The sequence below is a fragment of the Dermochelys coriacea genome, chromosome 8, assembly GCF_009764565.3.
Source record: "Dermochelys coriacea isolate rDerCor1 chromosome 8, rDerCor1.pri.v4, whole genome shotgun sequence".
Lineage (NCBI taxonomy): Eukaryota > Metazoa > Chordata > Testudines > Dermochelyidae > Dermochelys > Dermochelys coriacea.
In genome coordinates, this window is record NC_050075.1 from 9,599,043 (window position 1) to 9,621,903 (window position 22,861).

Sequence of the window (22,861 nt, forward strand, 5' to 3'; positions counted from 1 at the left end):
TAAAGGCTTTTTACTTGAACAAATGTTTACAAATACTGTGCTTGCAGCTTTACTTACCAAGCACTGTCAGAAGGCAAGTAAGTAGATAGTTTGTATTGCCAAAAGAAGCTAGTGTTGTGGGGATAAAGAATAAAAATTCCATCCTTGCAAGCCTACCAGCTGTCCGATACCGAACTTCTAAAATTCCTGGTTTTAATGAAGCAGAATAATCACAAGCTGTATTTTATATTTAGTACTTTATTTGCATTTGACATAAACCCACATAAAAACATTCAAGTCTATTTGGTTTTAGTATTCAGGCAGCACAAAGTTGTGTTACTGAGAGTGGTGATATTAAGAAAGCAGTACAAATAAACATGCTTTTCCTTGTAACTGAGCATAGATGTAGTTAAACCTACACTTTCATCACCACCAACTGCCCTGGTTTCTTAGGCTTTACAGTTAAAATACAACATTTGAGCGTTATCTGCTATATTCACCAATCCATACAAATAGAGTACTACCTTGGTAAATCAGAACAGCAGGAAACGTGCACGAGTCAAATTATAAATAAAATATGTAGGTATGTTTTCTAGTTAGAGCAACCGCCCCTTAACTGCATATATGTGGAGTTACGATATGGGTCTGTTACATAAGTGTGTTTTCCTCCTCTTTTTCCATGTTAAAGTTCATCACTTTCATACAGTCCAGACTGAGCAGCCAGCCGTTCAAACTCTCCTTCTGGTGAGAAAGCTGGTTTCACATCCAGTCCTTTACTATTGAATGCCAGGTATTTGCTAAAAGTCGGTCGAACCTTCAGCTGCTTGGGGGTTGGAACTGGCTTGTATGTGTGAGCTGAAACAGACCAAGAGATGCCTCATTCGGCTACTATAGCTTGTTAAAGTCCCAAAAGAGAAGAAGGAGCTGAAGCATGCCAGGTCAATTGTTAACTGTTGTCCTTTGCACAATTGAATAGGCCCTTGAGGAAGTGCTCACCTGCGGCTGCAAGCCCCAGCTCTCATACACTGAAGACCGATGGGGAAGTTGGGGAGACTATGATCCCCTCCACCCCACCCCTTGATACCAAGGGAATTGGGGATAGTTAAAAACACAAATGCACGGAGAGTGGTGGTGACAGAATATTTGTAATTTGTGAAGTACCCATCCCCAGTATATTTGGGTGCTCTATTAATGGGGGAAGTTTCTTTGGCTGCTTTGAGCCATTATTTATGGGGTATTGGTGTTGGATAGTATCTTTGGGAACACATGTCCATCTAGTATTTACAACTTGATTGGATCTGTGCTCAGATCTGTTCTGAATGAGGGGGAAGTCCCATTCCTACCCATCATATTAGCTCATAATATAAATTCTAGTTTGACATTTATATACAGTACTTACTTGCAACATCCAGTCTGCAGTGGCATGTGACCACTCCTGCCTCGTTGACTGCAGATACTGTGTACCAACCGGCATCTTTCTTATTTACGTCATGGATTAGAAGGCAAATCTTTCCAGGATTATCATAGAACAAACTGAAAAATTAAAAAAAAGTGTATGAGGGGCAAAGAAATAAATTGACTTAAGGGATGACTTTGATGGTGGAAGACCCTAAAGAGTAATAAACAATTTTTTCAGGAGACTAGAGATCAAAAGTGATTCAAAAAAAATTTTTTTTTAAAATGGTGCACTGGATTATACTCTCGACAAGTGTTGTTGCTATTCTTTGATTAGTTAGTTATTTGTATTATGGTAACACCTACAGGCCCCAAGTCAGGATCAGGGCTCCTTTAGTGGGTGCTGTACAAACAGAGATGACAACAGCCAAACATTAAAATATTTCGATCTTAAATCTATGCTTGCTAGTGAGCAAGTTGTGCATTTTGGGTGTGTGTATTTATAAAGTAAGAGGTCAGAGGGAGCTCTCTTTCCCTCCATTCAAGTGGAATATTTTCACCATAGTGGGAGTGACTCCCAGCCAATCCATTCACCATGTTTGTTATTCATGAGCTATGGACACATGCAGCTGGTAAATGCAAATGCTGCATCTTTAGAGACTGGATTATTTGTGTTTCATATATTGGCTATTTTTTCCTGCTACACCATTGTCCAGTTTATTAGTTACATACCTTATTCGGTCTGTATTATATTGTAGCATTTCATTGTTTCTTTTCCAGTAAATCCGTGGCGTAGGGATGGCAGAAATCTGACATTCCAGTCTGGCTGAATCCCCTTCATAAACTCTTTTGCTTTGTGGTTTGAAGATAAAACTTGGAGCTTTCTGATGTTCTTTTGCTAAGTTTATAAGAGACAAGGTTGTAGTAGATTGCATGTTTAAAAAAATAAAAATCAGAAGTTAAGGAATCCATCCATGGGTACACATGCTCCTGAATGGAGTCTCCTTGAAGGCCTTCTCTGGGACTCCAGGGGCATAAAGATGGTAGTAGGTGCATTGTTTCTCAAGATCACAGTCCAGCTGTCTTAGGACTTCTCTATATGGAGGACATTCATTAAAGTTAGTATGAATTAACTGAAGCTAGCTGTGAAGTCAGTATGCATAAATTAAAGGATATTAAACCCGTGTGGATGTTCTCATTCAGGAGTAAAGAGGCCTTCATTTGCTGGAGGATAAGTTTGTTTTGTTTTGTTTAATAAAGGTGCTTTTGAAAATGCCACCCAGCATCTGCGCACATGTCCCTTACACATGGCTTTGAAAATATACCCCTGCAAGTGTTGTTTGAGTTTATCTTCCCCTAACCTAAGCACCCAAGCAGTAGGCACCAGGTAGTCCAGATTGAGAGAAAAATGCACAGATTATTTAACTCTATGGGAGGCAAATAGGCAAGGGAATTGCACCAGCTTTCACCAGCTGTGAATATGGTCCTGAAAGCGAATGAAGGCCCTGTGCATGCTATAGCTTGAATCATGCCAGCAACATCTGTGCTGGGAAAGCATTTGTAAGCAAAGTTCTTAAGTTTCCTAACAAAGTTGCTTCCTTCTGGTTTGTTGAAACTGTGGCTATATACTACTCATCCAACAGATTGTATTGTTAGAGGAGGATATTGGATCATGTGTTTGAAGAATGGTGTTTAAATAAGAAAATTTTGCCCAGCAAGGGAATGTAGTAAGTTAAGTGAGTGTCAACTCCTTCCCCCCCTCCTTGTATGCAAGGAAGTAGGAAGGAGGTTATGCAATGGAACCAAACTGTGCTCAATATTTGTTGAGCGTAGGTTGGATGGAAAAATATTAAGATGTGATTGGAAGACTTCATTGGGAGCAGAGTTAAGCCAGTGCTGAGAACTCTTGAGAATTCCTCCTTGGCTGTTTATTTCATCAGTTTCATATATGGAAACTGCAAAAGGTATAGGTGGAATCGGAGACAAAATGGCTTTAAAAGCATTCAACCCCACACAAATGTAGAAAGCACTAATCCATCCTGACATAAATAAGGCCCCAGATCAGCTCTCAGTGAAACCTTCTGCATGAGTGAAGACTACTTACGTGAATAAGATTTTTCATGATTGGGGCTTAAGTGAGCCCGAATCGTCTTTGATTTCAATGGGGCTAGGATTTCACCCAATGAGAACTTTGCTATTGCTTCAGCAGGGCTAGAATTTCACCACTTGTCTTGCCTGGAATGCACATTTGTCTTAGAGGTAAAGATATCTTCTGAAAAATTAATCTCTTCCTTCAACATGTTCAAATGTTATTAGTTTATAAATAACTTTGGAAAATGAGTGTGGTATGGATGATGATCATATCTCTGTATTTTGTGTAAAAAAATTTTTTTTTTGCAGTTTCCATATATGAAACTGATGAAAAACAGCCAAGGAGGAATTTTCAAGAGTTCTCAGCACTGTCTCAACTCTGCTCCCATTGAAGTCAATGGGAGTTTTAACATTGGCCTAGCTCTGAATCAATGCTGAGAACTTTGGAAAAATCCCATCCCAAGTTGATTTTTTTTCCTAAGCCCCACATTTGGTACGAAGAATTTTTCCACTGTAGTTCTTAAACCTGGACATCATGAGGTCGAAGTTTTCAAAGCTAAAAGCAGACATCCCGATAAGTTTGTAAAGATCTTTCAGGTACATGAAGAAAGGCATTAGTAGACTTTTGCCACACACAGTTGGAGAATAAAGATTTCCAGGTAGCCATCACAGCCATATATCTTACCAGTTACATCCAGTTGTACTGTAAAGGAGGCTTCTCCAGCACGATTGGAGGCTACACATTCGTATGTCCCTGCATCAGAGCCTCTGACCACTTCAAAAATGAGTGAATAGAAGCCCTTTTCAGACACTATCATTTTATGAAAGTCATCTGGGTGGACCAACCTTCCATTTAAATACCATACCAGATCTGGAGCTGGTAGCCCGCTGACCTGTGAAGCAGGGGAAAACACAAAAACCCACAATCATGAACAAATACAAACTTAAACCATTATGGTACTGTAATTATTCATGTTTAAATCTAAAACCATCTGTGCCCCTCTACTACAGAAAGTTTTATTAGCTTAGAGGACCAAGCCAGGATTTTACCCTTGGAAGTTCCAGCCAGGACGGGTTTTCTTTGTAAATTATGAATTTTATGGAGTAGTCTGGTGGATTTGGAGACATGAACTTTAGTTATGAGACAGTGGAGTCTGTTCACAGAAACCAGTGTTGTTCCTGATTACCTGTGAAGTCCCATTTCAGTCAGTGCGGTTTGTTGTGGGTGTGCATTCACAGGGGCAAGCCTACCATTTTATCTCAGAAGTCTCTAAGAAGTTCCTCAATAAGACCACATTTTGAACCAGTTTTATCATCATTAAATACAATGCTATAGTAATGGAATATACTCAACTGCAACTATTTATTCTCCAAGATAGTTAGAGATTAAGAACAGCCTTTCATACTGAGGTGTCATAGGTCATGTCAAACTCGGGAGAAAGTTGCTTCAAATTCCTCTACTTGATGCCTCTTCCAGTTTTACATTTACAGAATCAGAAAAAACAAGTTAAGATCAGCACACAAAACATTTGCATTAAATATGGCCTACAACACAAGAGCTAACTTTTCTTACCATAAAGTAATAGAATTGCTAGAAGAACTTTGTGGAAGTATAATTGTTATGCACATTTCACTTTAAATGTATTAATATGTTTCAACTATTTTTTTTTCCAAAAAAGCTTTTTCTATGAGTAGATGCCTTCTATGCTCAATCAAGATGACATTTCAAGCTTCAAAGAGGACTTTTTAAGTGCTCTTAAGTGGCAGGCAGCTAGGCCCCAATTCACAAATTTGTATTTGTGGCACAATTAAGCACCTGGTTACATCCCACTGAGTCAATTAGGGCCCCTATTCAGCAAAGCATTTAAGCACCTGCTTACATGCCTTCCTGAATTAGGGCCCTAATTTGTGGCAGTAGCATTTAAAAAGTCTTCTTGTAGGATAGCAGTTCATATATTTACAAAGCATACTCAGTTTTAGCCATTACCTCATAAATCCTAGTTGAGAGCGAAGATATGGCTACACTCAGTCAAATTTCAGGTTTTTCCAGGGCTAATGTGAAGTTTGCAAAACTTCTCTCATTACTAGAATTTGTAAAGCTCTTTGGAATGGATACTGTACTTGCAGAGCCAGTAATATTAGACAGGTAGCACTCCAGTTCATACGGATTGAGGACTCTGAGCTGCAGCGACACCTTTATGTATTGCATATAGTAATTACCAACAGACAAATTACAGTTTTGATTGTATGAACATCGGTCTTACTTTGAAGTCAATCCTGCAAAATCGTCCCTCTTCAACAGTTATTTTGTCTTCAGGCACTTGCACAAAACGTGGTTGAAAAAACTTCTCCTGGATTGAGCCTTGCTCATTCCTCTCCCCTCTTGAGGATGGTCTGCTCCTATAATGTGCACATTTACAGTTCCTTACAACAAGGTATACACATGATCATGGACATGTTACCTTTAAATAAAAAAACAAAACTCTTTAAAAAGGGACTCTGGCTATATTAATAGACCCAAGAATGTTGTTATCCCTCCAAAGACAAAACAATAGGGTGGATTCTCCCCCCCCGATTTTCTATTTGGTGAATTATGGTAGCCAACCAGCTATCTGACTAGCTTAGACTGTGTTGAATAGAACAGCCAGCATACATGCCTCACAAAAAAGAGCAGCTATCTGTGGCCTCAGGTCTCCAAGCATTTGCAGCATGACCCAAAGATTCTTGCATCATTATCCCATACCCTACAGTTATTCCTTACATCATTACACAGAAGAGGTGTATGATGTACTTTCTAGAATCCCTAGCCTATTGTTTAGCTTGATGTATGTGGGTTACCACCCTACCTTTGAAGTTACTCCAATAACTGAAATAACTGTCACCTTGATGATTCTACAAACTGAAGTTTAACTAAACTTTTACGCTGATGCCTATGAAGGGAAGTGAATGTAGCTGATTTAATAGTGTTCTCGCTCTCTCTCTCACACACACACACACACACACGCACAATTTGTATCAGAACTCACATCTCAGAAATATTGAGAGGGGGATGTTGTAACAAAAGTATCTGGGTATAGATTCAAAGATTACCTGATTTGTGGTGTAGGAACCTGTAGTCTTGTGTTTTCTGAATTCTGCTGCTTTGAAAAGCAAAACATCAAAACAAGTTAACAATGCAGAATTTACCAAGAGGTTGAACTGAAAACACATGTTAAATAAAGAGCAGTTTGCCTTTCAAAAGCCAATTGTTGCAAGTACTTTTAAAGTCTTTCTTATAAAATATAAAGAGATGGACATCATGAGTCAATACGCTTATTCATTTTCATCCCAGAGTTCTGCCTTGGCTAGGAACAAACGCTACTAATGATTTAGAACAGCTTTCCATCACATTGCACAGGTGACTAGTGCAATCATTTATTTTGGCTGAAAGTCTTTTGGCAAACCTATAACCTCTGTTAGAGGGGATTATTCCTACTGGAATATTTGAAATGGGAGCTAGGTACAGGGTGTCCTTCAGTAAAGCAGGAATAGAAATGAAGTCACTTTGATATGGTACTAGCAAGAACACTTTGTTGTGCCTGCTCACAAATGGTACCAATACCCATGAACACATGTTCAGCTGGAAAATACTTTCCTTGCTAGATCACAGCACCAGCTAAGCTTTCAGATAAGTCCCCATCAAGTTATTAGAAAAGTACAAGTATCCAAGATTGGATCCTACTAGGACTTCTTTATTTTAGGGTTTTGAGGAACAGATACAATGGCGTTTAATACCAGCAAGTCAGAGAATTTCCACCATTTTAGCAGTGGAGCCAGTTAAATATAGGAACGACAACATAGAAAGCTTAGGTATTTGAGTGCCTATCACAGTAGTAGTCAAGCAGTAAGACATTGATCTTGCATAGTGCTAAGTTTGTTAGCCCAATCCAGTGGGTAGCTTACATATGTGCTTAACTTAAAGTACATGACCAGTCCCATTAAATTTAGTGGGTTACTCACAGCTTAACTTAAGCCTGTGCTTAACTGTTTTACTAGATAGGGCTATGCCGGTCAGTACCGTGCAGGACTGAACCCTACTTTCACACTCCATGCCCACTGGTTACAAATGCAAGTGTCCTCCTTAATACGACCATGCTCATTTAAGATTCAGCTGTAAAGCATCGGTTTGTTCACAGTTTCTACAGACTGGCCGAAGTAGTAAAATGAATACTAGTGGCTGGATGGGTCACCGATAGGGGTATTTTGAGAACAATTTGAAGCAACACATGCAAGATCGCCGAATTTGCTATCATGACTCAACCTCCCCTGTCTGCTCTTTGTAGAGCATGCCCCAGACTGCTGCAGAACTAGCTGAGCCAGGATTGATGGCAATCACTTTCTTGGTCTTTTGATCAGGACGATGGGAAACAACACTGTAACATGCTTCTTTGGTGCTCTTTTCTCTACAACTATTGGGTGGGAGAATTAGCTTTATTACAAACATCTCAGGATTTCTTCTCCAGTGTTTGAGCTTATGATTTCTACTCTGCATTGAAGTCTGTAGAAGTTTTGCAATTGGACTCCTAATCATCAATTTTCTCTAGTGAAACTGATATTTCATCTGATATTTTGCAGGTTACCCTAGTAACATACAGCAGAAGGCAATCCTTGGAAACTGGAATGGTTTCTCCTGGATATGCAGATCCCTGATGCCACACCATAGCCCTTTCCAGTAATCTGGACCAGAGAAATACCGAAGGTAGTGTTTGACTGCCCAGTTCTGTACGATATAGCAGCCAATGGATATTGTTTGGGGGGGAGCAGACAAATCCAAAAATCATATACGCTTTTTTTAGCATCTTAGCTATACATCCCCAGTTACCTGCAGTGCCCAATACAGAATCAACTTCTATAGGAGCCGGTATTTTACACATTCTTCTATCTTCCTCTTCTGTTTTATTTCATGGGTACTGAGTTTTCTTCCTCCTTGTATCCAGTGTCATCCTAGCAGCTAGCATTAATTTTGCATCTTTTGGAGAGGATGTTTTAAAAAACAAAACAAAACAAAAAAACCACCAGATGCTGACCTCTTGTGGTCATGTCACTATTCATAACACTAGTTAATCCCAATGTCCTAGCCAAGTTCTAACTCAGGCAGTTACATACTAGGTACCTGAATCCCCCTGCCATTTAAATTGATTACTGTATTAGTCATCACTCCTGTCCGAAATAATCATGCAATGTTGCTGTGAAACAGCTGTTGTGTTCCTCCCCAGAGATGGAATTCCTGTGTATTCCTACCTGATGGGTGATATAAGGGTTAAAGCCCAGATTCTCCAAGGTCTATAGGCACCTACCTCCCATTGGGAGTTAAGCACCTAAATACCTCTGACTGGGCTTTAATTAATATTCCTATAGTGCTTTGAAATCCTCAGATAGCGGATGCTATACAGAAGCTTTTTATCGGTATAGATATCTTGATTTTTCCTTTTTTGTACTCCATGAAGAGACCTATTCCCCTACTCCTTTCCAATACAAGTGACTGAAAATTTAAACAGACAATGGACACTAGTTTTGGACAATTTTCATTTACCTGTGAGTTCTGCCCTTTTTCTTCATTTTGCGTTACAAGCACAGAAGCAGCATCTTCTGGTCCAAGCAGCCTGCGAGCCATTCTCTCTTCATAGGTTAGCCGCTGAAAGCAGTGGGAGAGCAATTCTGGTTAAAAGGTGATTTACTGTCACTTGAGTTTTAATTACACTTTCAGGTTACTCACAGTCAAGTTAGGGCACATTAATATGCCAAAAATTCATGGAGCTGTTGAAAAGAAAGTGTGGCTGCAGCCTGCCTGTGGCTGTACCAAAGGATCGGATGTCTTGGAATCTGCTGAGCTCACTCTCAATTTTATATAGCACCCAAACACGTATACGTTTAAACAGTCTTTTCATCAAGGTCTTGGAAATGCCATCTCTGGCTTCCCACTCCTCTTGTTGTTGCAGAGAACCTTCAAGAGGAGGATGGCCAGGGATGATTAATAACTAACACCGATGACACTAATTGGGAGATCAGAACAAGCTTCCAGGGTCCCTTTACATGAGCACTAGGAGACCTTTCCAAGTCCGTCAGCTGTGTAGCTTTTCAGGTACTAACTGTGTGGTAGGTGCTAAAAACCTACACACAACAAAAAAAAAAATCCACCCTGTGAAGTGTTTCGTGTTCTCTCTTGAGCAAGAGTAACTGGGTAAGGACTAAATTCTTTCATGGTAAAAGCAGACAGGCTGACGCGGCTGCATTTACACCCAATTTGCACTTGGGTAAGTAAAAGCAGAATTTGGTTTGAACTTTGATAGTTCCCCCCAAGTTTAGAAGCCACGTTAAAATAGAAGTTAGGTTTATGCCTATGGCTGCTAGGCATAATGGTAATGCAGGTGTCAAGCTGTGCAGTGTTCATACTCAGCCACATGAAATGCTGCAAGACACACTTCTGCTAAGGGACACTTTTAGGTCGGATTGGGCCGAAGATTCAGGTTCTCTCTCTCCCCAAATAGATTTGTAATTTATATTATAGATCTGTATGGCCTGCTCTCCCTCCCATTGAAGTTAATGGTAAAACAGCATCAAGCCTTTACCTGCTAAGCTTTTACCAATTCTCAGACCAATAGGAATGTTTCCACAACACATTAGAATCAGCTCACTACAGGTTTGCCTGCTTCTTCCTTGGTGACACTGCACTTGGAGAGTGGTGGGTTTTTTTTGTTTTTGTTTTTTAAAAACCCTCTACAATTTGGATTTCATGGCCCAGGAGAGCTGCATTTTGAGCCTCCTGAATTTAGGCAAACGTATGCCTGGGATGAAGAGACTTTTTACAGAAAATGGTTTCCCTTTGAAATAGATACCCGGACGTTTGTGTTCTGATCGTCTGAAGAAAATTAGTTTCAATTCAGTTTCTTTTTAGTAAGCTAATACAAAGCACTGTGGAACGTTGTTAGATGCCCTCTTAAAAAGGGCTTTAGGGAAGATTGCGACAAGACAGCAGCCACTTATCAGAGGGCAATTGGTCACTTTTACTTATCAATGTTACTAGTTAAACATTACTGACTAGAATGATAAACTACAGCTGGAAACCAGGATAAACATTCTAAAGCTAACATTTGCTGGGGCTTCTGGTCGGCTACAGCCATTGCAGTTATGATTGAAGTAGTTCTGGCCCCTCTACTACGAACAGTTGCTTTCTAGGGGCTAGCAAAGACGCAAACCATCATGTGATTAATTGAAGCAGTTGGAAGTAAGTCTCTGAATTGCTAGAAGTCCTCTAATGAAATTCAGAGTAAGTGGATTCTTTGCACTAAGACAGGTTTCAGAGTGGTAGCTGTGTTAGTCTGTATAAGCAAAAACAACGAGGACTCCTTGTTGTTTTTGCACTAAGAGGTTCTTTCTTACCTGGTTGCCATTGTGAAGAAGGTTGTCTTTGCCTCGCAGTTTCCTTTCCAGGTCTTGAATGAGGGCTTCTTTTGTTCCTTGTATCTCTCGATCTGAAGTCTTGTATGTTGGCTTGGTGCTAGCTTGTTTGGTATACATTGGCTTTGAGTAACTACTTTATACAAGAGACAGACAGAAAGTCACTCCTGTGAGCTAGCCTAGTACGAGTTAGGACTGTATAAAATCTAGGCAGAGAATATATATAAATATTCAAATTTATGTTTGCCCTCTATTAGCTATAACGTTGGCTGTGAATCAGTTTGTAAAGTGCTTGGGACAGGTAAACCATTATACATGCCAAGTATTGTTACTGAGACACAGAGTTCAGGGAAATGGGCCTGCACTAGGCCAAGTCACCTGGTAGACAACACAAGTACCAGACATGCATAGATCATCCTTATCACCTGAACCTTGTAGAAGGTCCCTCGGTGGGGCTGTCAGGTGTGCAGTGGGGCTAGAAGACCTCCCTGCATGCACATCACTGATCTCCTCAATCATTGCAGGTCTGTACAGGGAGAAATCTTACCAGACATATCTAAGTCTTTTTGCCCCTCTGCACCCCGAGTGCCCATCCACTCAAAACCTCTCTTGTTGAATTAGCATTACCCACCACTAGTTGGCAAGAGCTTGGAAGGAAGGAGCCAGGAAGAATTAGATCAGTACAGGTGGCATGAAAATTAATGTGGGTGCATGCCTTCAGCCAGCAGGAAATACACACACACACATACACAAGGCAAGATCCCTGGGGCAAAGAGAACAGGGTGCAGGTCACCAAATATACTGTGTGGGATGAATAATCCAAAGACTAAATTATTCTCCTAACACCCCTTGTGAACCAATCACCAGAGGTAGGGGTTTCACTGCAATCCTGTATATTGTTGGCATATCAAAGATGGGGGACCTTTTCCCTTTATGTATTGCCAGCATGAGCAAGGCCTTTATCCCCTTCCAGCCCCTTTAAAAGCCATCAGGGACCCCAAAGCTCCTACCTGGGCAGAAGGGGAGCAAAAAGCAGGTAGACACGGGCTGGCAGTGCAGCGGGGAGGAGGATAAGGCACGCCTATCATTACTCACCCCTCTCTGCAGGTGGTGCAGAGGGCCTGCTGCGAGTTCCCAAGGGGCTGGAGTTTTGTAGCTCAGAAATAGTAGTAGAGGGGACCAAGGGGTTTTTTTTGGGAGGGAGGGAAGAGAGGGCAATCACTCTCCTCTGCTTGCGGTGGGGTCCACCAGCCATGAGTGGATATCAGTGGTGACAAGAGCAGGATTAACAGCTGCAGGGGCTGTTCAGCAGCTTTTACTCCACAGCCCTGGGGGACCAGAGACACAGGATGTTGAAGGGTTGGGAGAAGAGAGACCCATAGATCCTTGGGCTTTGCAGATTTACTTGTCTATGCCACCTCCATCTTCAGCTGAAGGAAGCATTAAGAAACAGAGGTTTGCATCATGTGGTTCCCCTCTGTTCCCTTCCCAGGGTTTTGGAGGAGGGTCTGAAATAACCCCAAATATCACACCCAAGAAAGGGTTAAAAACCTAACTTTGTATTTTTCCAAAGGTAGAGGAGAAAAAAAAAATTCACACAAGCGAGATATCTTCCCTCCAGTCATCACATCTTCCTTCCTTAATAGGAATTTGGGTCATTCTTTTCCTAGGCTACAGTTTGATACCCAGCCATAGTCTGAGTTGTGTGAGAGGGCTCAGAGATGGTGTCAGTTACGGCTAAGTTTGGGAAGGACTATATGGTTATATTCCACCTAGTTCTAATGGTGGATGTGGTTTTGGTGCATTTTTATCACAACTCTTTCTGTAGAGTAAATCCACAGCTGGACAAGTGTTTTGGGGAAAAAATCTGCATCTAGCGATCCTTTGAGTGACAACCAGATGAACAAGTGAGTACACACAGAGAGATGCGATTGTGCTTTTCGTTTGAGTTCTCACTACCCAGGGAATTACTGGGGTAAAACGTTAGGGTTCATGGATACAGTACCCCAGCCTATGCAGAGCAGCCTCTGTCCCTTTTGGGAACATATCCTGCAAACTTCACCGAGGTGGAGTATACCAACCTCCTTTGGCTAAGGATGCCCCATGAGTGAGGATTGCAGGATCAGACTATTGGCAAAGGCTGAGATGACTTATATAGGCAATGTCCTTTTCTGGTCATTTCTTGCTAGAAGGCTTGGATAGTGCATAGGAATAGGGTAAAAAGAACAGAAATACTTGTGGCACCTTAGAGACTAACAAATTTATTTGAGCATCAGCTTTCGTGAGCTACAGCTCACTTCATCGGATGCATTCCTTAGTATCTACTTAGTATTTGTAAAGCATTTAGATATCCACAGACAGATGACATAGTGGAGCTGCAAAGTATTCTGTTGTATAATTGTGGTTGTCACAGGCATGTATCTAATTATCTCACACACTACTACAGAACAGCGTAGTTCTGGAGAAGTATGGGGCTAGTTAGAATTACACCTTACCTAATTAATATTACCTGCCCTTTATCAATCACACCACAGTTGTGGTTCAAAGAAGCTGGTAGCCTTTTAGTTTTCATGAATATGAACATTTAATCCCGTTTTATGCCCAAAATAGCAAACAAAAACACACTCCCCTCCATTATCCTCAATGCAGTTGCTAGGGCACATTCTTCCCTTGCTCATCATATGAGCTCCCAGTGAGGTCACTGAGTGTCTTGCCTCAGAATGGCACTGAATCTGTGAGACACACATCAGGGAGGAGATGCTGGTCCTTGGTTTCAAGGGATAGAACTTTGAGAAGCTCTCAAGTCACTTACACCTCAGAATCATTGAAATGGGATTCTTGAAAAGTGTTACCATGGGTCAGTTTCTCAACCTCTGGATACATAAAGTGAGAGGGACTCAGGGGATATCTTTGTGTTTTGCTATGAAACATTATAGTTACTGCATGGGAGCTCTCTCACAAGGAGCACTCTTTTCACACAGAATTCCTGTTTTCTGAAATTGAATGAAATCAGAGAATAATTTAATGTAGGCAATTTAAGATGAGTGTCCAACCCTTGCTTTGGCTGCCCTTATGGGATTAGTTTCCACCATAACGACAAAGTAGAGTAGACTGCTCGTGTCCAGTTTGGTCTACATTAGACCTATATCTGTATAACTGGGTCGCTCAGGGGTGTGAAAAATCCACACCCGAGCAACATAGTTCTATCAGCCCCCTCCCGTGTAGGCAGTGCTGACAACTACCGCCTCTCAGGGTGGTGAATTAACTACACTGATGGGAGAACTTTCTCCCATCAGCTTAGAGCAGATTCATTAAAGCGCTACGGTGACGCAGCTGCGCTGATGCAGCGTTTTAAGTGTAGATTTGCTCTCGTGCTAACAAATAAATGCACAGTGGAGGGGTATGTAAAGAATTTGCAGTTTAGTTTCTAATTTACAAATACTTCTCCCACCCAGATACCATGGACCCATGCCTGCATGAGTAAAGCAAGTAGAATCAGGAGGGATGGAAGCCAATGGGAGTTTACTCATTGGCTTCCTTAGGACCAGGATTTCACCCAATATATGGACATGGTCAAAACTTGGAGCAGCACAAAACCCACACACAACCAATTCAAAGCAGGGGAAAGTTAGAAGCCTGTACATACTTACTTAGATTCCACAGTAGAAGGAGCTTGGCTATTATAATCAGACTGTGAGGGCAACACTGAGCAGAGGAATGCTGCCGGGGACTGGTTATGCATGGATGAAAGCCTTTGCCCAGATGAGGAGGTAGCAGGAGACTGTGCAGATGCAGGTGTGATGGGAAATGCAGATTCCTTGTGGGAGCTATGGGAAGACGAGGAGAGAAAGATTGGGGAGCTCAGCGATGAAGACGAAGAAAACTTCCGCTCGCTAGAGTTATGAGGCTGGATTAGAATTGATGACTGTTTGGTTTGACTGCTTGACAATGCAGATGTCTTGGGTCCCGGAGGCTGCAGTTTCCCTTGACACGTATTCTGAGACTGGATAAAATGTTTTGGACGCTCGTAGTTAAACATGCTTGGTTGGTACACCGAGGACATGGATGGGAGATTACTGACACTCATAGGGGAGGTTTCGTGATTGTCCTGGCTTTTTGTAGGTGACAGTGGGCTTTGGGTTGGTGGCTGGTAAAAATTAGACGATAGGCCACAAAAACTTTCTTGGCTAGGTTCCTGGGTAGAATGGAATCCCTACCTCGATGGAAAGGGGCTGTCTTGATGTGGATTATTCCTTTAGGAAAACAATACAAATAACATAAATTGTATGTTATAATCTGAGTTGTAAGTATTGTGTAGTAGAGAGCAGTCACTCAGATGCATGAGCATCATACTCTTTTTAGATTGATTATTAAATATTAATAGATCAATAACCCATGTCTGAAGTTTCTATTTTAAGCCATTCTAGAGCTATATGAACAATACATTTCTGATTATCATATGGAGTTCTACTCCCTCATTCAACCTTAGCTCGTTGGTCACCACTGGCGTCTTCTCTGGAACAGCACAGTTCTGTCACAAAGTAATAGAGTTGCAATGATCACCTTGAAAACATGAACCAAGCATGACCTGAGGGTGCCGCCTGCCTGAATCTGCAGGCATCCTGAAGTGATAGCTCTAAGAAGGTGTGAACTGCCACAGTCAGCTCAATCAAGGAACTGATCTATTTAATTCTGCACCCTGGAATCTAGCATTTTTTCTGTATACCACAGAATTCAGTATTTTTGCCATGGAATTCATCAATTCACTACACTGCTAGTGAAGCATGAACTGGGGTCTGTATCCGATTACTAGAGTTTTGTTAACTATAGTAATTAATTTTTTTGTTCTATTTTTTTTTAAACTTCTCAGAATTGTCATTCTAGGACGATAGATATATTCCTCATTTTAAGGTCACTAAATTAAGTTTACCATACTTTGTATAATGCCTTATTGGAGACCAAAGATCAAAACTTCTGAGCTCAAATTTTCAAATTTTGACCAATTCAGATTAGGTGTGTAAATAGGAAGCCTGGTGAAGGGAAGTGTGCATTTCAGCCTTTTGCATGTAATAGCAGTTCACCTTGTTGAAGTAATCTGCTGAGATTTGTGAGTGAGCATTAATGCTGAAGTTGCTATGAATGAATGCTAATTGAAAGCATGGCTGTAGTGAATTATGTTTGTCCTGCACACAGACAGTATTGATTAAGGCAGAATATATAGCTAGATAAAGCACTGCTATAAGATACAGTAGGGCAAACAAACTTAGAAGGAAAGGGCTTGATTGTATTACATCTGTAAATTGCAGATATCTAAACTATACCTCTTATCAGTTATAAAAGTCAAGTTTCATAAAAGTGGACCAAGCAAGTTGCTGAATTGTAAAAGCTATTATTAAATAAAGAACTATAAATCTACACAAGTTACATGTGCTGGAAAAAATTGCAATCTTGTCCAACAGAGATCAGCTGTTTTGCCTCTCTCTCTCTATACACACACACACACACACACACACACACACACACACACACACTCTATATTGTATTCCTTTCCTAAGAGAGCCCAAAGAAGAGTTCCATGAGGTCATAAATTCCCCTGGGGAAGAGATCATATTCTTAAGACATCTCTCCTGTTTTAAATAAGAGGTAAAGCTTCCATTTCCTAGTGCTGTTTATCAGTGTAGTTATAAATTAACCATAAACAGGAATTTTCTCAAAGTCCATAACTTTTCCCTTCTGCACATTCTTGGAATGTGAAACTAATTTCTGGATCATGTCCAAACTATTTTTTTGTTCACCAGTGCAACAAACTTAGTTTAAAACCCAAGAATTAAGCAATTTTTACTGAAATATTTTACAGACCCATTTTATCTACTATCCATTTACACACACACACACACACACACACAAAAACCAACCCAAAGTTCTAGAAAACTGTCTCAATACTGACAGGTTTCAGAGTAGCAGCCATGTTAGTCTGTATTCGCAAAAAGAAAAGGAGGACTTGTGGCACCTTAGAGACTAACAAATTTATTAGAGCATAAGCTTTCGTGAGCTACATCCGATGAAGTGAGCTGTAGCTCACGAAAGCTTATGCTCTAATAAATTTGTTAGTCTAAGGTGCCACAAGTACTCCTTTTCTTGTCTCAATACTGTACATAAGTAATTATGTAAAGACATCTATTTAGTAAGGTCTACCCTAAACCTTCTCTTGTAACATAATATGAATATAAAACTTTACATTTTAGATCAAGTACATTTTCCTTACAAGTAATTCTGAGTTCACATCAAAAGACCTGTTTTTCCTCAACGTTTTCCAGATGAACAAGCAAACTACAGTACCAACACTGTGCATTTGACAGAGAAATGTTATTCAGTGCATCGCTTTTTTTTTTTTTTTTTTTAGTACAGATCAGACAGTGCTGCTAATCAGAGATCTGAAATAAAAATGACAGGGGGAAAAAAATATACTTACCTTCAGAAGTTGTCACCTGGGCGTTAACCAATATTTTGGGGAAGGGATAGTCATTCCCTGACACGGACTGTAATCATAGTAGCACTCTGCTTAGTATTATAAGACCAAGGACTTTTATCTGTTGCCAGATAATGACATCTGATGTACTCCCTTGTCCACCTAGCTATGCAAGCATATCAAAATAAGAGTCCCCAGCCTAAACGCTATCATTTGCAGTTCTCTTAGGTTTAATAGAATAAGCCCAGGTTTTTTTCAGACGCTGTTTTGCAAGTGGCCATGTGCCTTTGCGGTCTGCTGATCAGTGAGCTACACCATATAGTACAAAAACAGGTAAATACATCTACATAGCCACTAGTTTGGGGTGGTTTTTTTTTTCATCTCAGTACGATTTTCGGAGAAAGGGGAACTGTAATGACTTGTTTCAGAGTAGCAGCCGTGTTAGTCTGTATCCGCAAAAAGAAAAGGAGGACTTGTGGCACCTTAGAGACTAACAAATTTATTTGAGCATAAGCTTTCATGAGCTACAGCGATGAAGTGAGCTGTAGCTCACGAAAGCTTATGCTCAAATAAATTTGTTAGTCTCTAAGGTGCCACAAGTCCTCCTTTTCTTTTTGTAATGACTTGGAATACTTCACAGGCTCTGCACTAAGCTGCCCACTCCTGCGGCTTGCTCTAGCCTCTTGCATGTGTGTAGAACAGCAGTGTTTCTTCCAGCTGAATAAGGACCAGTGATGATGGGCTGCGATTGGCATTTTCCTCCTGGGGGCTTTGAGGATGGGGTGGTAGGACAAGCCTTAGGGTTCTGACACAGGCCAGCAGGCAGAGGGTGGATACCAAGACAACAAGAGACTTGTAAATATCTAGCACTGCTGCACTGGGGTAGGGAGAGATAAATGAATCTGTCCCTTGTCTAGCTGAGCAGCCGCTTTATGCAGAGGGGACTCCCCCCAGGACAAGCTGGGGGACTCTAATTCTGAAAGAGATACCAGAAGCAGTAGTATTGCAAGTGCTCAGATTTCAGTTCTGCCAATCTAGTCACAGCCCTCCTTTGTTCCAGCACCTCCCTAGCATGCAATGTCCTTCCCTCTTTGCCACTGAAAACTCAGCGTGCCCAAGCGCCTGTTGTTAAACACACTGCAGTGCTAAAATATACATAATTACACACACACAGTGAGGGGATGGGCACTGGGGCACCTCCTCACACTGTGGATACACTTCCCTCCAACTGAGCTGTAAAGGGAGTTATTTACAAACTCTGAAAGCACAGCAAGCCTTAGTTACAACAGCTGTGTGAGGTAGACAAGTGGGTTTCATTTATCTCATTTTTCAGCTTGGAGGATCTGTGACATTGTCTGCACCAGCAGTTTTGGACACCTTATTCTATTATTCCCTTTCCTCAGTTCTCCCCACATCAGCTGTACAGAAGGCATTTTTATTATATTGTCTCAACCAGGGGCATGTGGTGTACCCCTGAGGGGACCCGGAGGTCTTGAGGTCTTCCAGGCAGCACATCAACTCATCTAGATATTTACTTACTTTGAAACAGGCTACATAAAAAGCACTAGCAAAGTCAGTACAAACTAAAATTTCATACAGGCAATGACTTGTTTATACTGTTCTATATATTGTATACTGACAAGTACAATATTTATATTCCAATTGATTTATTTTATAATTATATGGTAAAAAACGAGAAAGCAAGCAATTTTTCAGTAATAGCGTGCTGTGACACTTTTGTATTTTTATGTCTCAGTTTATAAGCAAGTAGTTTAAGTGAGGTGAAACTTGCGGATATGCAAGATAAATCAGACTCCTGAAAGGGGTAAAGTGGTCTGGAAAGCCTGAGTACCACTGGTTTAACCCTACTCAGAGGGCATTTGAAATCACACAGCAGTAAAAATACCTGCGTCTGGTCAACACAAGTTCTTTGACCATAACGAGTCCCAGTTGATCTGCAGTGGTGGAGAGAGTCTGAAAATCCTGTTGACAAGGCCATTGAAGTTAAGTGATATACTCAAGGGCACATAGCAAGCCAGCTTGAGAAGCTGAGTTAGAACTTGAGTTCCTTGCTTAGCCCACTAGAAAAGACTGCTCACTTTAAAAGAATTGCCACTATCTATTGTTGCTTTCTCAATTAAATGTTCTGTGTTATTTAGCTGTGTCACTAACCTGCCAGAGTCTAGGAGCGGCCAATTCTTTATAATAGTTGTGTTCAGCTAAAAGGAACTGAGATTGCAAGCTTCTGTATAGAAACACAGCTTCCCTTCGTTAGTGGTCTGCCTGAGTGACTATAGAGTGAAGAACAACTAAACACAAAGATTTTCTCTGGTGTTTACGGACTTGTGAAACAGCACAATTTAGCAAACTTACACCTCTGTTCATTTAATTGACTGCAATTTATTGAATGACATCACTATTAGAACCAATGCTGGTTTAAAGGTGCCCAGGGTCATAAGCCAGAACTATGCAATACAAAATATAGGGTTGGTTTAAATAGCTACCCATTAGCTCAGTGTTTCTCAACTACTGGTCCGTGGACCAGTGCCAGTCCCTGAGATCTCCCTATCACTATTTAGGAAGGTAGCAAGCTAGTCCCTGGTATCAAAAAGGTTGAGAAACACTGAATTAGCACACACAAAGCCTTGATTCTGCATTTAGCTCTGCAAGGGTGTGTAAGTCAGCTGTCTGCATGAGCGCATGTGGTCAATTTTTAACCATTTAGGCCCAATCCTGTAAATACACATATGCTTAACTTTACTATTATGGGTTTCAGAGTAGCAGCCGTGTTAGTCTGTATTCGCAAAAAGAAAAGGAGTACTTGTGGCACCTTAGAGACTAACAAATTTATTAGAGCATAAGCTTTCGTGAGCTACAGCTCACTTCATCGGATGCATCCGATGAAGTGAGCTGTAGCTCACGAAAGCTTATGCTCTAATAAATTTGTTAGTCTCTAAGGCGCCACAAGTACTCCTTTTCTTTTTACTATTATGAGTTATCCCATCAAAACCAATGGGATTACTCATGGTAGTAAAATTAACCATGGAAGTGTTTGCAGGATCAGAGCTTTAGATAGGATAGGGATACAGATAGGTCAGCCTAGGCAACTCTCCACCAAATCAGAAAGTGACAATGACAGATAGATATGGGGGGCTCACAACCCTAACAATGTGTCACCCTAACCTGGGTGGATTGCATCCTTCCCTGCCAGAGACCAGAGTGCTCCATTTCTCTTTTATTTATATGTTAACACTTTTATAGCTTGTCCTACTAATATAGTGTCAATGGATTTCTACAGATGTACCGTTACATGTATTTTATATTGCCTTTAGATTTCCCTCCCAAATCACTTTTTTGGTGTCTTTGGGGCACTAAGAAAAGGAGCAAGTTGAAAGATGCATTCACACCTAAAGCTCATTTTTAAATGATCCCTCTGTTGGGTGAACAAATTCTTCATCGCAGGTGTTAATTATGTGCTAATTTACTTAAATTTGTCATGATGAGAGTGATTATGGAAGGAAATGTGCTGCAGCTAAAACCAAGATTTGACACTTGTAAATAGGAACTGCTGTGGACTAAAAGAGAGTCAAGACAATTGTAGTGTGATCATCAGACTTGTAGAAAGTTGTGAGAGTGTTAAAGGTCACATTCTGTGCTTAGATAGACAGGATGGGCTCCCATTAATTTCAATAAGAGTCTAGCATGCTTATCTCAGAACAGAATTTAGTTGCAAGACATCAATTTAAAAGGCAGCTTTGTATATCAAAGAGGCTGCCAAATACAGCTAGGTCTGGGTTGGGAGAAGTGGAAGGAATGCAGAAGATGGAAATCAAAGGTAGGAAGTGGTTTAAAGGAACCGTTTTATTCATTTTTTTAAGAAGGGACACAGTTTACCCAATACAAACTATGAATTTTTAAGCTTGTTGTAACTAACAGCTAAGGTTTCTCTAAAAGAAGAACATTAGAGGAAGAACTGTTTCTTCAGTTTAATTTGTATATTTGATTGCACCCAGTTTGTGTCTAGTCAGTTTCTGAGGCTCTTTACACAGTAGCAGAGGGAGGGGAGAAAATGGAAAGATCATCTTGTAAAGACAGAAACTGGCCAATAGACTTAAGAACAGGTCTGAGGCCTCAAACCTCTTCTTTAAATGAGCTAGATTTGACAGTGTCCCTTTAACACTTAAAGCTCAGCAGTTTGTTTGTTTTTGTGCTTTTTTTCCCTGGGGAGCAGGGAAAAGGAAGCTAGTAAGTTTGGAAGCTTAAAGGCTTCAGAAGATGGCTGGCAGCTAGTGGCTGTTTTCTAGCATTATCTTTAGGCACCTAAATGCATTTAAAAAAAAAAAAACAAAACAGGCCCAAAGTCACTGCCATTCCAGTGAGAGACTTTCATTGGTGCTATAATTCTAGACATCAGTTGTGAAATAATGAAATAAGACAGGCTTTTAAACTAGATCTCACTTTGGTTGCATTTATGTAACATTTTATATGTCTTTCAGAAATTTATAAACCAGAATTTTTTTAAATATAAATAATTACTCACTTCCCCTGGGTTAAGTTAGAACAAAGCATCATCCAAAAAAGAGACTACAAAAATTTAACTTACTGGAAATGTAGGAAGTTGGTACTTCAGCCTCAGGTGACCAGTCTGGAAAGAGGGTGGAGAAACTGACTTGACTCTTTTGGCTAAACTAGAAAATGTCTCCCTTTTAGAAAGAAAAGTGTCAGTGAAAGCTTTATAGGGACTTCCCTGGCTGGGGTGGTTGTAACAGCCTGCCTTGATTTGAAATAATCCACATGTAAAAAGTACAAGTAACCCCCCTCCCCCCCGCTGCTAAACTTGCCATTTTAGGTGTTCAGAATTGTTATTGGAGCCTGTTAGTTGACCACACAGCATAGTAATCACATGTCTGTGTTTAGTTGCTCATATTTGATGGCTTCAGTAATTAAGGCATATTCACAACTTGTAGAAGACTGCAGGAACTGCCTCTTTATATCTTACAAAGCTGAACTCCTGTCAAGGAATATTGTAATCAAGCTGATTTATCTAGGGCCACCAAGCTGACTTCAATTACAGCTCTGATTCTGCCATAAGCAGATCTCAATAGGTGGAGACCCACTGATGTTATGGGCACAGGAATCTGCCTGTGTGGAGTTCATTGCATGATCAGGCCTCAGCTGGTGATTTGCAGATTATTTAAATTGAACCCCCCACTTTCAGTTCCCTATTAAATAAAACTTACCAGGAACTAATTCCTGCCCAGGGGAATCAATATTTAAAAATAACCTCTCCTCTTCTGGTGAGCTTGTGTAATAGTATGTTCAGAGTTGTTAAAATAACTAATTAATTGGCCAGGGTTGATGAGTGGATCCAAATATAATCTGTTACCCAGTACAAATGGCTCTCTGTCACAGAACCAGTGATACATGATGTGAAGGCATAATGCAGTGCTGGCATTCAGCTGACCAAGTGAGAGGCACAAACTTGTCTTT

General features: G+C 40.6%; 1 protein-coding gene across 16 annotated transcripts; it reads right to left on the bottom strand.

Annotated features, from left to right (window-relative positions):
• Positions 1–217: 217 nt before the first annotated feature.
• On the bottom strand, positions 218–22,382 carry MYOT (myotilin). 16 transcript variants are annotated; one of them, XM_038413153.2, is made up of 10 exons: positions 21,975–22,382; positions 14,553–14,729; positions 10,885–11,038; positions 9,038–9,139; positions 6,556–6,605; positions 5,730–5,865; positions 4,151–4,358; positions 2,107–2,272; positions 1,379–1,512; positions 218–834 (listed from the first exon to the last, which is right to left on the bottom strand). In XM_038413153.2, the coding sequence occupies exons 2-10, from the start codon at positions 14,642–14,644 to the stop codon at positions 662–664; spliced, it is 1,215 nt and encodes a 404-aa protein (XP_038269081.1). In that variant the 5' UTR covers positions 14,645–14,729; positions 21,975–22,382; the 3' UTR covers positions 218–661. The 16 variants fall into 16 exon arrangements, with proteins under 16 accessions (XP_038269081.1, XP_038269078.1, XP_038269077.1 ...); XM_038413150.2 differs by having other exon boundaries at positions 14,553–15,155; XM_038413149.2 differs by having other exon boundaries at positions 10,885–11,035; positions 14,553–15,155; positions 21,975–22,377.
• Positions 22,383–22,861: the final 479 nt, after the last annotated feature.